The following is a 14,442-nucleotide window of genomic DNA, read 5'->3' on the forward strand; positions in this document are numbered from 1 at the left end:
ACTAATAATTAGTTAAGTATCTTTATGTAACATTTTCGATATACAACAACAGTGAATATTCATGTATTTATATTGGTTGGTTCATCAAACTCACTGTATGTTGGCCAAAAAAAGAAAGTCAAACTCACGACATATTTACGTCACTAACCTTTTATCGAGCTAATTTGACCTAAGATTTCACCCTTTTATTTTGTCCTTGTAAGAAAACTCAATTTCATGATACTTTTCATTTTAATTAAGCACAAGTATTTTTCTATTGAAAATCTATTCAGGACACTATCTAACACTAAATGTTGGCAATATAAAATTGCAAAACTGGTTTTAAATATACTGCAAGTGATTCACATTTAGCATCAAAAATTTTCCTACAAGTGACTGACATTTAGGACTGGAATGGCACATAAGAAATAATGTGTCTTAAATTTATGTTGGTTAGGAATAAGGACTTGGGAGAAACCCAAAACAATACTTTTGAATTTCAAATTTTCAAATCAGTTTTATTTACTACACTTCAATAACAATTGACAATATTTGAAAAGCAAATAATAATACTTTTTTGTAGTTATACCTGATTTGTGATTTTAAAATTTTAGAAGCATTTTTTTGGGACTTTTTCTGAGGAATTTTCACATTTGATAGCTTTAATATCGAAATAATTGACAGATAATATCCAATTAATGTGTTTGATCCCCATACATATAACATAAATGATTCCTGATGCGTTTATTATCTAATAACTAACTAACTATCTTTTTGAATTGAAACATACCTATCTCTTCCCCATAGAAGAAAACTTGATCTTCCCACAGGAAAGTTGTTGGTCGCAAACGGCGTCTCAAAATCCCAAATGATCAAACAGCTATTGCTAATTAAAGCAGCTGTAATCTGTAGTCATAGGAATCAAATGCTTAGTTGTAATTTTAAGAATGAACAGAAATATATATATTTATACGTGTTGTGTGTTTATTATATTAATGAGTTTGAAGGAATATAATATACCCCAGTTCCATTGCTTTGGTCGGTGGCTCACTAGCTTCATCAGATTGTGGCTGCTGGCTCAACTGCAGGTTGCCACTGTATGGTGCATTGAAACTCTTATTTTCTTCATTCATAGCTCTTTCCTCACAAATCTAATTAAAAGAAATAAAACTTTATTAAGACTTTGAACCATAAGTCGAAGCATTTAGCTGTTAAACACATATATAGCACAGGCACAACAGATGGTGTGTGTCTATATAGGGTTAATATTCAATTTTACTTCAAAAGTTTTCATGTGGAAATTGTGGATATTTAAAAGCTTTTTTAGCATCAATATCATTCCAGAAGTATTAAAAAAAGAGCAAATTCTCCTTAACCTAACAAAAAAAAAACCAACATTGATTGTTTAACATTTTTAATGACTAAGAGTGATATTGCTCCTTTTTCAACATTTTTGGGGCTACATATATATATATATATATATATATATTAATCCCAAAAAAAAAATTCAGATATCCACAGCTCTTACTGAAAACTTTCATGGCAAAATTGAACTTTAACTCTATTTGCACACACTCTATTGCGAGACTAAAGCTATTAAATTATATGAACGAGAAGATAAGTATATGATCTAATTCGATAACATGTTTTTTCATCAACTTAATCACCTTTTTTAACTCTGCATTTTCCTTCTTGATGACGTGTATCCTTTGAGAGAGTTCAACATTTTCTTGACTAATTTGATCCCCCTGCAATAGCATCAATAAATTAGTCAGAATTTGTGGGAATACCTTTCATATACACATGGCAAGATCAAAAAGGGAGAGTTTCTTGAATACCTTTTGTTGTAGCTCTTTAATCTCATCAGTTAAGATTTGATCCTGAAAATGGGGATAATTTGATGATCAAGTTAAGTACTTGTTCTGTAAAAATGTGAGATATATGTTAAATGGACTATCGTACCTTTTTGATCTGGACACGTTTTAAACTCATCTTCAGTTGATTTTCCAAATTGTTCACTTGGTTAATGCCCAAACCAGAAACTTGTTCACCCATCAATTGCCTGCATTTTCCAAAAGGAAATAAATTACTTGGGATTACTAAATAGATAGTTCCAGTTTGTTATACTGTAAAGTTGTGTGTGTATGTGTGTAAAAGGAGTGAAATAATTGCAGTTTTGAATAAACCTCATGGTAGTTGAGTGAGTTCAGAAGTAGTGTTAGTGAAATTGCTGCATTTTCTATGTTGAGATCAACATTTTGTTACCAGAATTTAATAATTCTCGTTCCAATGTATCAGTTTTACTTATTATACCTGTGCAATTCCTGCAAACGTTGAAGTTGTTGCCTCAAGACCGTTGCTTCTCTTTGCCAAAACTACCAAGTGCAACCATACACACACATATATCAAATAAATGTTATACTAACTTCGGTCCTTAATATAAAGAATTAGTTGACTAATTTGAGTAGATTAAAAAAATTAGTTAAGTTTGTTATTTGTAATAAATTGGTATTGTCTTCTCTAAAATAACATTGCTAATCATGTGTATTAGCTAGAAGTCTAGAATTACCATTTGATAAAACATTTAACATGTGCAACTACTATAAGAAAAAAATAGATAAATATAAGAGATAGAGTGGATTTAGGGTATTCTATTTAAAACCAAATTGAATGTTAAACTAGCTCTTATATTGAGGACCAAAAGCAGTATTGAATGACAAATAAAGCAATTTTATATATTGTGCAAGGGGAAGAATGAATGAAACGAAGATGATTCATCTTTCATATGGATTGAATTTCCAGGAAGCAAGAAGTCTATGATTATATATAGCTAGCAGTCTTGAGAAAGTTTACAACCACATATATAAAATTTACACAGGAATAAAGCTTTGAGAGGGACTGTTGAAGAAGTTGATAGATAGTTATGTTCATTTAATGTGCTAATATGTTCAATTCCTACTGGATGCACACCAATGAGACCCTCCAATAAGTCTATTAGAATTGGCTCTATATCAATAGAATCTCATGCCGTCGAGAAATTTGTGTGGATAGAAACAAGCAAGGCCTATGCTACCCTTGATATATCTCCGTTTCTCTCTAGATCCACTTTAGTTTCCAATAGTGTTCATACCATTAAATGTGTTTTTGCCCCCGGAAAACTGAAGTCTTGAATTTCCCCCTTTTGGTTTTTTTTTCCTTGCTTCTTCTCTTAATCTAGCCTCTCATTTATCACTCTTTCTTTTTGTAGTATAATCTTGCACTGACAAGTGCAGGTATATGTGTATTAATGATTGGCATTATTTACACGAAAATTTAGTTAGTTAAAATTAGTTATGTCTTGCAAAATGTTAAAATTATCCTCAATAAAAATCATTATTGGAGAAGTTTGGTTAATTAGCTATGAAGTTTTATAACTAGTTAGGGAGACTAAGCGGGAAAAATAAATATTTCGGACAAAACATATTATATTATAAAATACTCCTCCGGTCTTAAATATAAGACCTATATATACACTACAAAATGGGTCTTAGGACCGGAGGAGTATAATGGAAGTGTTTGTAACAAGTACCAGAAACAAAGGGACTATAATTAAAGAATGTCTAGTAACTAAACATGGACTTATATATGAAGAAATTAAACCTCAAGAAAATATTTGAGGAGTGGTATTAATTCGTCCTCGTACCTTGGCTTCTGAAGCTGGATTCATAAGTTGATGCTGTTCCTCTTTGCATTTATTATAGCGGTCAATAATTGATTTAAGACTGCCATGTTAAGCAGAGATCAATTCAATCAATAAGATGAAAATCAAGTCAACTTTTTGTCAGTGTAAACTAATACCACCTCTGTTCCTTAACAAATGTAAGAGCTAGTTAGAGATTAAATTTGATCATAAATATAAGAATTTGATCCAATTTTATCTCCCTAAATTTGTGATTCATTCTCTAAAATATCTCTATTGATTGCACATGTCAAAATTGCTATTAAAAATAGTCATAATTAAAGAGGGTACTTCATCAAAATCAACTCATATTTGTTAGAAATGACTAACTTAATTAATTTTCTTAACTAATTCAAATCAGTTAAGTAGCTTTTTATATTAATGAATGATAGGAGGTAGTATTAGATAATCTGGATCAATAATCAATGCAGTAATCCCACCTTGGAAACTCATGATCACACACACACACACACACGATATAGATTTTTTGTGCCCATAAAGTACTGCTTAATATAAAATACTGCCTTTGATTTTTGATATAAGAGCTAATTTGACATTTAATTTGGTCCTAAATATAAGACCTCAATTTACTTTGTCTGTCATATTTATCCATTTTTCTCAAGATAGTTTTTGTAATAATTGCACATATTAAAGATTTTATCAAATGGTATTTTTAGTTAATTAATACATTTGATTAGCAGGCTATTTTGGTGAAGATAATATCTATTTATTATAATAATAACTTAATTAATTTTTTTAATCTATTCAAATTAGTTAGCTAACTCTTATGCTAAGCTAAGGATCAGAGCTAGTATGAAATATAAAATCTATACTAAATTGCATTATTCACTGGCGATGAATGACATGCATGACTACTTATACATTAAATTATGCAATAGACACCGAAAACTATCCAATTGTAAGCATTTACACTAAATAAACAATTAGCGAAGTGATGGGTACACACACATATCATTTTAGAATTAGACAGTACTCCTCCGGTTTTTAATGTATGTCCCATTTCACCATGCAGAACTACTGGAATATTGCCATGTTTAGGGCTAACTCCTGATGTAAAGCTTATTTATACTACAAATAATTTGGCTAATCCTTTTAGAATAATAGACCATACATTTTTTTGAACTCATTCATATATCTAATCGCAGCAACTTACTCTAGGAACCAAACCTATCCTTGTTAATACTAGTCCAAACCATGTTTCCACTATGAACAAATCCTTTTTGATAGGGGAGCATGGCATGATCAAGCATCAAAGGAAGACCAAAACACGGAGCGTGGAGCCCAAGCTAAAAGATGGAAGTCCAATATTCTAAAAGACCCATTACAAGGCATTGTAGGCCCAATGACAAGAGCAAGGACCAAATCTATGAAAGAGGCGCTGAATTGTTTGATAAAAGATCTTAAAGAGTTAGAGCCCATTTATTTGGAAGAAGCATCCCTCAATCAGCCCATCAAGGGTCCAAACATGGTGATTACATTGCTAGAAGCCAAACAAGATGATGTACAAGGCCCATGTGCAGTCCAGATTAAAGAATTCACTCAAAATACCATGTGACAAGCATGTGCCTTGGAGGAGGAGCATAAGTGACGTCCAAGAATATTCAAGAAGCATCAAGAAGGCGTCTTTATGTATTAGTTATGGTTTAATTTCGTTTTTTTAAGTTTCCATTTTTATTTGCATTAAATAAGGCCTTTTGGTCAAAGATTGCATAAGAATATTTTAGGTTAGTTTCCTATTTTTAGGTAGAAGCCTTTTTCTTCAAGAAAAGGTAATTTCCTATTTCCTTTAGCCTTAATTGGTGCCAACCAAGATAGTCAATCATCATTAAGGCACATTTATGGCATTTATGACCTAGGGTTTTTTGATTCTAGATTGTTCTTTTGCTGCCTATATAAGGCTACGTTTTTTGTAATTGGGATCAGATTTGAATGAATGAATTTTAGAGAATTTTATTTCTCTTGAGTGAGCTTTGCTTGCCGCCTCGTATTCTCGTGGGAATACTCGACTGTATCAAGGACTGATCATCCTTGTGGTGTCTCCATGGCTAGGGTTGTAAGAGACAGGTTCTCTTAAGGTCCTACCTTCGATCGTTCGTCTAGTTTCCTAACTTGTTTCTAGCCGATCCATATCCGTCCCTTATATCATTTGGCATCAGAGCTAAGGTTTGCTAGAATTCAAGTTCTATCCTTTTATCTATTATTTCTGTTTTCTTGTTTCATCTTCTTAATTCTATCATTCGTTCTTCATCCCTTGCTTCCATCAATTTGTTTCTTTGCCTTTCCACCTCCTATTTGTGTTTTTTTTTTGTGACTTTCTGTGTTCCTTTGAGCAGCAAAAAAGAAAAAAAAAGAGAAAAAATTCGTGCACCAAAAAAAAGCAAAAAAAAAAAGTGTTGTGTTGTGAAAAAAAAAAGGAGTACTAGAAAAAAAAAATCCGAAAATTCAAAAAAAAAAAAAAAGAAAGAGAAGAAGCTGCAGATTTGAGAATTGCAATGTTAAAGATGAGTTTCCTAAAATTGAGAAGAGCTTCCATTACAAGTCACAACTAGTTTCCTAAATCGTTAAACTTGGGTGGTAAGAGTTCTTATTTCCTCTCTTTGCATGTTTCCTAATTTCTTCTTGTTTCCTATTTTTTTTCCTTTCCTTTTTTTTTCCGTATTGCTTAATTTGAGTTTCTTTCCTTTTCCTTCAAGTTTCCTATTTGCTTCCTTCCTTCCATATCTCACCTTCCTAACTTGATTTGCTTTTCTTGCAAGGTGCCCAATTTCCTAAATTATTTTCAAGGTAGCACCTTTCCTAAATATTTTCTTCCTTTTTTTTTCCTTTCTTTTCTAATTCATAGCTTTCCATATTCTCCTTTCTTTTCTTTTTTTTTTCCTTTTTACGTTTCCCTCCTCTTTTCCTTCCTTTGACGTTTTTGGTACCTATCCTTCTTCTTTTATCACATATTCCTTTCTTATCTCTTATATTTTCTGGTTCTTGCAATTCTGGTTGTGGAGATTACCATTTACTAACATTGTCTCTTGATTTTGTTGAGTTTCAATCAAGAATACTATAGGAGGCAAGTTTGAGTGGTAAAAGGCGAGAGTGTTATTACATCAATTTAAAAGCCAGATTTGAGTTAAACACGAGTGACACTACAATTTCTCGAGTGAAACACGCGAGTAGAGTGGTAAGGTCCCTTCTTACTATTTCATTTCTCTTTGATCACACTAACGTTTCAATTTCAAGATGAGTGACAAAGAAGCCAATATGGAAGAATTCAACACAGATCCTAAGCTGTTCATGAGAGCCATGAGAGATGAATTTCTCAAACTCAAGTTGGAGCTAGAGGAGCTAAAAGCATCCAAAGCAAGTAGTGGTGATGAGGAGGTGATTAGATCTGGTTCTTCATCCTCAAAGAATAGGAGCAGACCTGAAAAACGTGATTTGGACACCTATGACCCAAAGATCAAGTACCCTACCTTCAAGGGTAATATAAATCCAGATGCATACCTTGATTGGGAGATGAAGTTTGAGCAAATCTTCAGGATGAATGACTGGCCAGAAGAAAAGAAGGTAAAAATTGCTTCATATCAATTTTCTGACTATGCTATTGTTTGGTGGGAAGATTTACAGCTTAAAAGGCGCCTTAAGGGCAAAGGACCACCTCATACATGGTCAAAGCTAAAGAAACTCATGCGCAACAAATATGTCCCTAGTTACTACTACCGAGAGCTAAATAGAAAGTTACGACTGTTTGGCCAAGGCTCTATGACTGTAGATGAATATGTGCATGAACTTGACCTTCTTAAAATGCGAGCTGGAGTACAAGAAGGAGAAGAAGCAAGCATGACCAGAATCATTGATGGGTTAAGGCCTGAAATTAGAGACAAAGTTGAGATGTACACTTTTGTTGATAAAGAAGAGCTAGTGCATAAAGCCATCAAAGTTGAGAAGCGGTATAAAGAAAAACACTCCAAATCCTCATCTCATGGTTGGAGGGACTCTAGATCAGCATCCAAGTGGAAGGATTCTAAGGCTAAAGATGTTGCAAAATTCACACCAAAAGCCAAGGAGGAATCCAAGCCCAAGATTGATGGCGGTAAGAAACTTGACTCTAAAACTTCTTCTACTGATAGAACCTCTTCTCTTCAATGTTTTAGATGTCATGGAAAAGGGCATATTGCTTCCCAATGTCCCAATAAGAGGGCCATGATTCTCAAAGATAATGGCGAGTATGACAGTGTGCATTCTAGCGATGAAAGTGATGATGACATGCCTTCTTTGGTGACTGATTCTGAATTGGAGATTGATGAAGCTGAACCTGTTAAGGGAGAAGCATTAGTGGCTAGAAGAGCCCTAAACATGCAACCAAAGGAAGATAAAGAGCAAGAGCAGCGAGAGCTCATCTTCCACACTAGGTGCTTCATAAAGAATAAGGTATGTAGCATGGTTATTGATAGTGGTAGTGTTACCAATGTTGCTAGTACCTTACTTGTTGAAAAGTTGGATTTACCTACTATGAAGCATCCTAAGCCTTATAAATTGCAATGGTTGAATGATAGTGCTGAAGCTAAGGTCACTAAGCAAGTTTTGGTTTCTTTTTCTGTTGGCAACTACCATGCTGAAGTTTTATGTGATGTAGTCCCAATGCTTGCTGGACATCTCTTGCTTGGAAGACCATGGCAGTTTGATAGTAGAGCTCACCATGATGGTTACAAAAATTGTTATTCTGTACCTTTCAATGGAAAAATCATTGTATTGAAGCCTCTTAGGCCTAAAGAAGCTTATGATGACCAAGTGAGGATTGAGAAGGAATGCAAAAAAATAAGTGAGTGGAGTAAAAAGAGAGAGTACAGAAAAAAAGAAAAGAAGAGGAATGAATATGAGAAAAATGAACAAAAGAAAGAGAGTCTATTTGCTGGAAAAAGTGAGGTTAAGAGAGCATTAGTGAGTGAGCGAGTCTTGGTGCTTGTGTGCAAGGATGCTTATTTTTCTACTAACGAACTTAACCCCTCTTTGCCTTCTAGTGTTGTGGCTTTGTTGCAGGAATTTGGTGACCTATTCCCTGATGAAGTTCCCGATGGGCTTCCTCCCTTAAGAGGAATTGAGCATAGGATTGATTTCATCCCTGGAGCTTCTATACCTAATAGACCAGCTTATAGAGCCAATCCCGAAGAAACTAAAGAGATTCAACGCCAAGTTGATGAACTCATGAGGAAAGGCTTTGTAAGGGAAAGTTTGAGCCCATGTGCTGTTCCAGTACTTCTAGTGCCCAAGAAAGATGGTTCATGGCGAATGTGCATTGATTGTAGAGCCATCAACAAAATAACAGTTAAGTATCGCTACCCCATTCCTAGATTAGATGACATGTTGGATGAGTTGCATGGTGCTACTTTATTCTCTAAAATTGACCTAAGGAGTGGTTATCATCAAATTCGCATGAAAGAGGGAGATGAATGGAAAACAGCATTTAAAACTAAATTTGGATTGTATGAATGGTTAGTTATGCCTTTTGGGTTAACTAATGCACCTAGCACCTTCATGAGCTTGATGAATCATGTTTTTCGTTCATTTATTGGGAAGTTTGTGGTTGTCTACTTTGATGATATTCTTGTCTATAGTAAACAATAGATGACCATGTTATTCACTTGCATGAGGTGTTTCGAACTCTTAGGGAGAATAGCTTATATGCTAATTTTCAGAAATGCTCCTTTTGCATGGATTCTGTTGTGTTTCTTGGTTTTGTTGTAGGTGCTCAAGGGATCCATGTGGATGAGGAAAAGGTAAAAGCTATAAGAGATTGGCCAACCCCAAAGAATGCCAATGAAGTCAGGAGTTTTCATGGACTAGCAAGTTTCTATAGGAGGTTTGTGAAAGATTTTTCAACTATTGCTGCACCTCTAAATGAGCTTGTTAAGAAGCATGTGACATTTAAATGGGGTGAAACACAAGAAACAGCTTTTAATACCTTGAAAGAGAAATTAACCAATGCACCACTTTTGTGTTTACCTGATTTTAATAAAGTTTTTGAAATTGAATGTGATGCTTCTGGGATTGGTATTGGTGCTGTTCTAATGCAAGAGTCTAGGCCTATTGCCTACTTCAGTGAGAAATTAAGTGGAGCTTCTTTGAATTACTCTACTTATGACAAGGAACTCTATGCTTTAAAACGAACTTTAGAAACATGGCAGCATTATTTATGGCCCAAGGAATTCATTATTCACTCTGATCATGAAAGTTTGAAGTTTCTAAAGTCTCAAGGTAAGCTTAACAAGAGGCATGCTCGCTGGTTGGAATTCATAGAGACGTTTCCTTATGTGATCAAGCATAAGCAAGGTAAAGAGAATGTTGTTGCTGATGCTCTTTCTAGGAGGTATTCTCTTATCACTTCTCTTCATGCTAGATTACTTGGATTTGAATTATTGAAAGGGTTGTATGACTCTGATTGTGATTTTTCCAAAATTTGGCTTTCTTGTGAAAAGCATGGGGTGAATGACTTTTATAGATCTGATGGGTTTCTTTTTAAGAAAGATAAATTGTGCATTCCCAATTGCTCTATGCGCGAGCTGCTTGTAAAAGAAACTCATGGTGGTGGTTTGATGGGTCACTTTGGTGTTGACAAAACATTAGCTCTTTTGCATGAACACTTTTATTGGCCTGGTATGCGCAAAGATGTTGTGTCTGTTTGTGCTAAATGTGTGACATGTAGGCATGCAAAGTCTAAGGTTCAACCTCATGGTTTATATTCCCCTCTACCTGTGCCTTCCCAACCTTGGGTAGATATTTCTATGGATTTTGTGTTGGGCTTGCCTAGGTCTCAATCTGGGAAAGATAGTATCTTTGTTGTAGTGGATAGATTTAGTAAAATGGCTCATTTTATTGCTTGTTCTAAAACAAATGATGCTGTGCATATTGCTGACTTGTTCTTCAAAGAAATTGTTAGATTGCATGGATTGCCTAAAACCATTGTGAGTGATAGGGATGTAAAGTTTCTTAGCCATTTTTGGAGGACCTTGTGGAGTAAGCTTGGAACTAAGTTGCTGTTTTCTACTGTGGCACATCCCCAAACGGATGGGCAAACTGAGGTCGTCAATAGAACACTCACTACCTTGTTACGTGCAATAATTCAAAAGAACTTGAAGAATTGGGTCAACTGCTTGCCTCATATTGAATTTGCATATAACAGGGCTATTCACTCTTCCACTTCTTTCTCTCCATTTGAGATTGTTTATGGCTTTAATCCTCTATCTCCTTTGGATATTCTGCCTTTGCCTTCTAGTGAACGAGCTAACCTTGATGGCAAGAAAAAGGCTGAGTTTGTGCAGGAATTACATGCTAAGGTGAGGGCCAACATCGAGAGAAAGAATGAGCAATATACAAAGCAAGCTAACAAAGGTCGTAGGAAGCTTGTCTTTCAGCCTGGAGACTGGGTTTGGATACACTTGCGAAAGGAGAGGTTTCCAGAACAACGAAAGTCTAAGTTGCAGCCAAGAGGAGATGGCCCTTTTCAAGTCTTGGAGCGAATCAATGATAATGCTTATAAAATAGATTTGCCTAGCTCCTACGGTAATGTAAGTGCTACATTTAATGTGACTGATTTATCTCTCTTTGATGCTGTAGATTCGAGGACGAATCCTTTTGAGCAGGGAGGGAATGATAGGGGAGCATGGCATGATCAAGCATCAAAGGAAGACCAAAACACGGAGCGTGGAGCCCAAGCTAAAAGATGGAAGTCCAATATTCTAAAAGACCCATTACAAGGCATTGTAGGCCCAATGACAAGAGCAAGGACCAAATCTATGAAAGAGGCGCTGAATTGTTTGATAAAAGATCTTAAAGAGTTAGAGCCCATTTATTTGGAAGAAGCATCCCTCAATCAGCCCATCAAGGGTCCAAACATGGTGATTACATTGCTAGAAGCCAAACAAGATGATGTACAAGGCCCATGTGCAGTCCAGATTAAAGAATTCACTCAAAATACCATGTGACAAGCATGTGCCTTGAGGAGGAGCATAAGTGACGTCCAAGAATATTCAAGAAGAATCAAGAAGGCGTCTTTATGTATTAGTTATGGTTTAATTTCGTTTTTTTTAAGTTTCCATTTTTATTTGCATTAAATAAGGCCTTTTGGTCAAAGATTGCATAAGAATATTTTAGGTTAGTTTCCTATTTTTAGGTAGAAGCCTTTTTCTTCAAGAAAAGGTAATTTCCTATTTCCTTTAGCCTTAATTGGTGCCAACCAAGATAGTCAATCATCATTAAGGCACATTTATGGCATTTATGACCTAGGGTTTTTTGATTCTAGAGTGTTCTTTTGCTGCCTATATAAGGCTACGTTTTTTGTAATTGAGGATCAGATTTGAATGAATGAATTTTAGAGAATTTTATTTCTCTTGAGTGAGCTTTGCTTGCCGCCTCGTATTCTCGTGGGAATACTCGACTGTATCAAGGACTGATCATCCTTGTGGTGTCTCCATGGCTAGGGTTGTAAGAGACATGTTCTCTTAAGGTCCTACCTTCGATTGTTCGTCCAGTTTCCTAACTTGTTTCTAGCCGATCCATATCCGTCCCTTATATCACTTTTTCATGATTTAAAACCAACCTTAAGATGATATATACACACAGACACTAACAAGGACAACTAAGCTGCGTCAAGTGAAAATTCAGGAACTGGATGATTTTAATCAAATCAAATTATAATTAAGGATCAAATGATCAATTTTCCGTATATTTCTATATACAAGAGATATCTTTTTATGTGTGTATGTATTTGCAGTTTTATGGATCTATATATGTATGTATGAAAGCTAGCTAGCTAAAAGTGCGTCATGGCAGTGCAGTTCAGTTTAACCAGAGAAGTTTGCCAGTCTGGTGAGGGATTAATTTGTATAGTTATTTTAGAGGAAGCCAGGTGAAGTTTGGTCTCACTACTTTACCTATACATATAATATATATAATTAACATAAGTTTTCTTATATAAAGTCTTAAATTGAGAGTGACCCGCAATATATAGAACAAAGTTAAGAGAAAAAGGAGAAAAACAAGTTTCAAAGATCAAGTCTGTTTACTGATAACTTCACGATACAGACAAAATTCTGAAAATGACGCCATTCAAACCCAAGTGCATGCATGTTGATCATGTGTATTATGATATTATGCACATACATACGTACATACGTATATATCTATATCAAGCCTAAGCAAGCAAATATAAGAGAAAAAGAATAGCCCCAAAAAAAAAAAACATAGAAAACTAAAGCATCAATTACAAGATCGCATGATATACAAGAAAAGGTTATTAATTTCTTCGAGTGCAAAACAGCCACACAGTATCCGACAGAATATCATCACATTCAAGAAAGTTTAATTATCTCAGAAAGAAACAAGATCCAAAATATATTAATTAGATCAAGATTAAGAAAGAAACACAGAGAAAATGCTGTGAATAAATACCTGGAGCTTCCATATTCATGGAGCTTGCCGGTGCTGGAGAAGACGATGACCCCAACTTGAGCGTCACAGAGGATGGCAAGCTCCTTGGCTTTCTTGAGCAAACCACTTCTTCTCTTCGAGAAAGTGACTTGCCTGTTCGTTGAATTGTCAATCCTCTTTATCGCAATCTTCCCTCTCCCCATTCTTCTAGGGCTTCTTAACACCTTCACCTTCCAGATCAACCACAGCTCATAGCAAATCAGTAAAGCTACAAAATTTCATCAGAAAAAAATATATATAAAAGTAAGAAATCTCAAACAAAAACACCATTCTCAACCAGGAACCACAGGCATAACTGATATAAAAATTTAAAAAAATCGAAATAAAGAGAGCTTATTATATGATCGGCAAGCTGGAAATCACAGAACAATATTATGGAAAGAAGAAGAAGAAGGAGAAGAGGAGGAAGAACCTAATGAGAGGCTTTCTGATGAATGATGCACTATGAATACTTCAGTTGGAAAGCTTCAAGTGGGTTTTGTTTTGCGTGTCTCCATTCTTATCATTTTGAACTATAAAAACAAAAAAACCGGTTTCTGTTTTTCGGGAAATGAAAAACCGCCAGTGGTTTTCTTTAGAAGTAGTTGGCTGGGCGGCGGACCCATACCACGCGCTCGAGTTTGGTTTAGGGTGACCGTCATAGAAATTCCCAATAGCAGGACAAGAAAGATTCCGGGGGACAGATGTTGTTTGGATGTGGCGAGTGTTTACCACGAGAAATATCTACGAGTGGGGAAGCCTTTTCTCCTCGGACTCGTTGGGATTCAGGAATGGTGGGGCCTGAGAAAGAGATGAATAAATCCCATCATGTGATGAAGGAGAAGACGACACGTGGAACGTTGAAAACTGAGGGCGCTTATATTTCCGGCTTTGCTGTGAGGGATTAGGAGACAAGCAGCCAACAGCGAATGGGGATATGACTGTTGCCTCCCACTCGCGAGTCACAACATCGGTGGTATATTTGGATGGGGATTTTTTTTTTGGGGCTTGAGTATATTTAGATGGGTTAACATGCAAATTTGTTCAGGCCTTAAATATGACGTTTAAAAGTACTTATCAAGAAATAAAAAATTAGACTGGATATTAAACTGGTTAAGATAGTATTTTAAGAGTTAGTTGATTAGATTGGAGTCAATTTAGATCAAACCAGTCATATTAAAATAAAATAATTTAATTGAATATAACAAAATACAACAATATTAATAATAACTAATAATAAAATGCAAAAAAATATAACAATAATTTGA

The 14,442-nt window shown here is 35.1% G+C and overlaps 1 protein-coding gene across 1 annotated transcript; it reads right to left on the reverse strand.

The window, feature by feature from the left end:
- Positions 1–673: 673 nt before the first annotated feature.
- LOC114738269 (MADS-box transcription factor 23-like) lies at positions 674–13,612 on the reverse strand. The gene is made up of 9 exons (XM_028926313.1): positions 13,608–13,612; positions 13,157–13,403; positions 3,662–3,740; positions 2,293–2,354; positions 1,942–2,041; positions 1,818–1,859; positions 1,647–1,727; positions 1,000–1,130; positions 674–885 (listed from the first exon to the last, which is right to left on the reverse strand). Exons 2-9 carry the CDS (start codon positions 13,336–13,338, stop codon positions 870–872), a joined length of 693 nt encoding a protein of 230 aa, XP_028782146.1. The 5' UTR covers positions 13,339–13,403; positions 13,608–13,612; the 3' UTR covers positions 674–869.
- Positions 13,613–14,442: the final 830 nt, after the last annotated feature.

The sequence above is a fragment of the Neltuma alba genome, unplaced genomic scaffold, assembly GCF_004799145.2.
Source record: "Neltuma alba isolate B1F8T4 unplaced genomic scaffold, ASM479914v2 tig00002809_pilon, whole genome shotgun sequence".
NCBI classification, from domain to species: Eukaryota; Viridiplantae; Streptophyta; class Magnoliopsida; order Fabales; family Fabaceae; genus Neltuma; species Neltuma alba.

What these genes read in the sequence shown, in the direction of transcription:
- LOC114738269 (XM_028926313.1), bottom strand. Translation starts at nt 13,338, where the DNA reads ATGGGGAGAGGGAAGATTGCGATAAAGAGGATTGACAATTCAACGAAC. An exon ending in AACGTGTCCAGATCAAAAAG is followed by an intron (nt 1,860 to 1,941) that starts GTACGATAGTCC and finishes CCCCATTTTCAG; the next exon opens with GATCAAATCTTAACTGATGA. An exon ending in TTAAAGAGCTACAACAAAAG is followed by an intron (nt 1,728 to 1,817) that starts GTATTCAAGAAA and finishes ATGCTATTGCAG; the next exon opens with GGGGATCAAATTAGTCAAGA.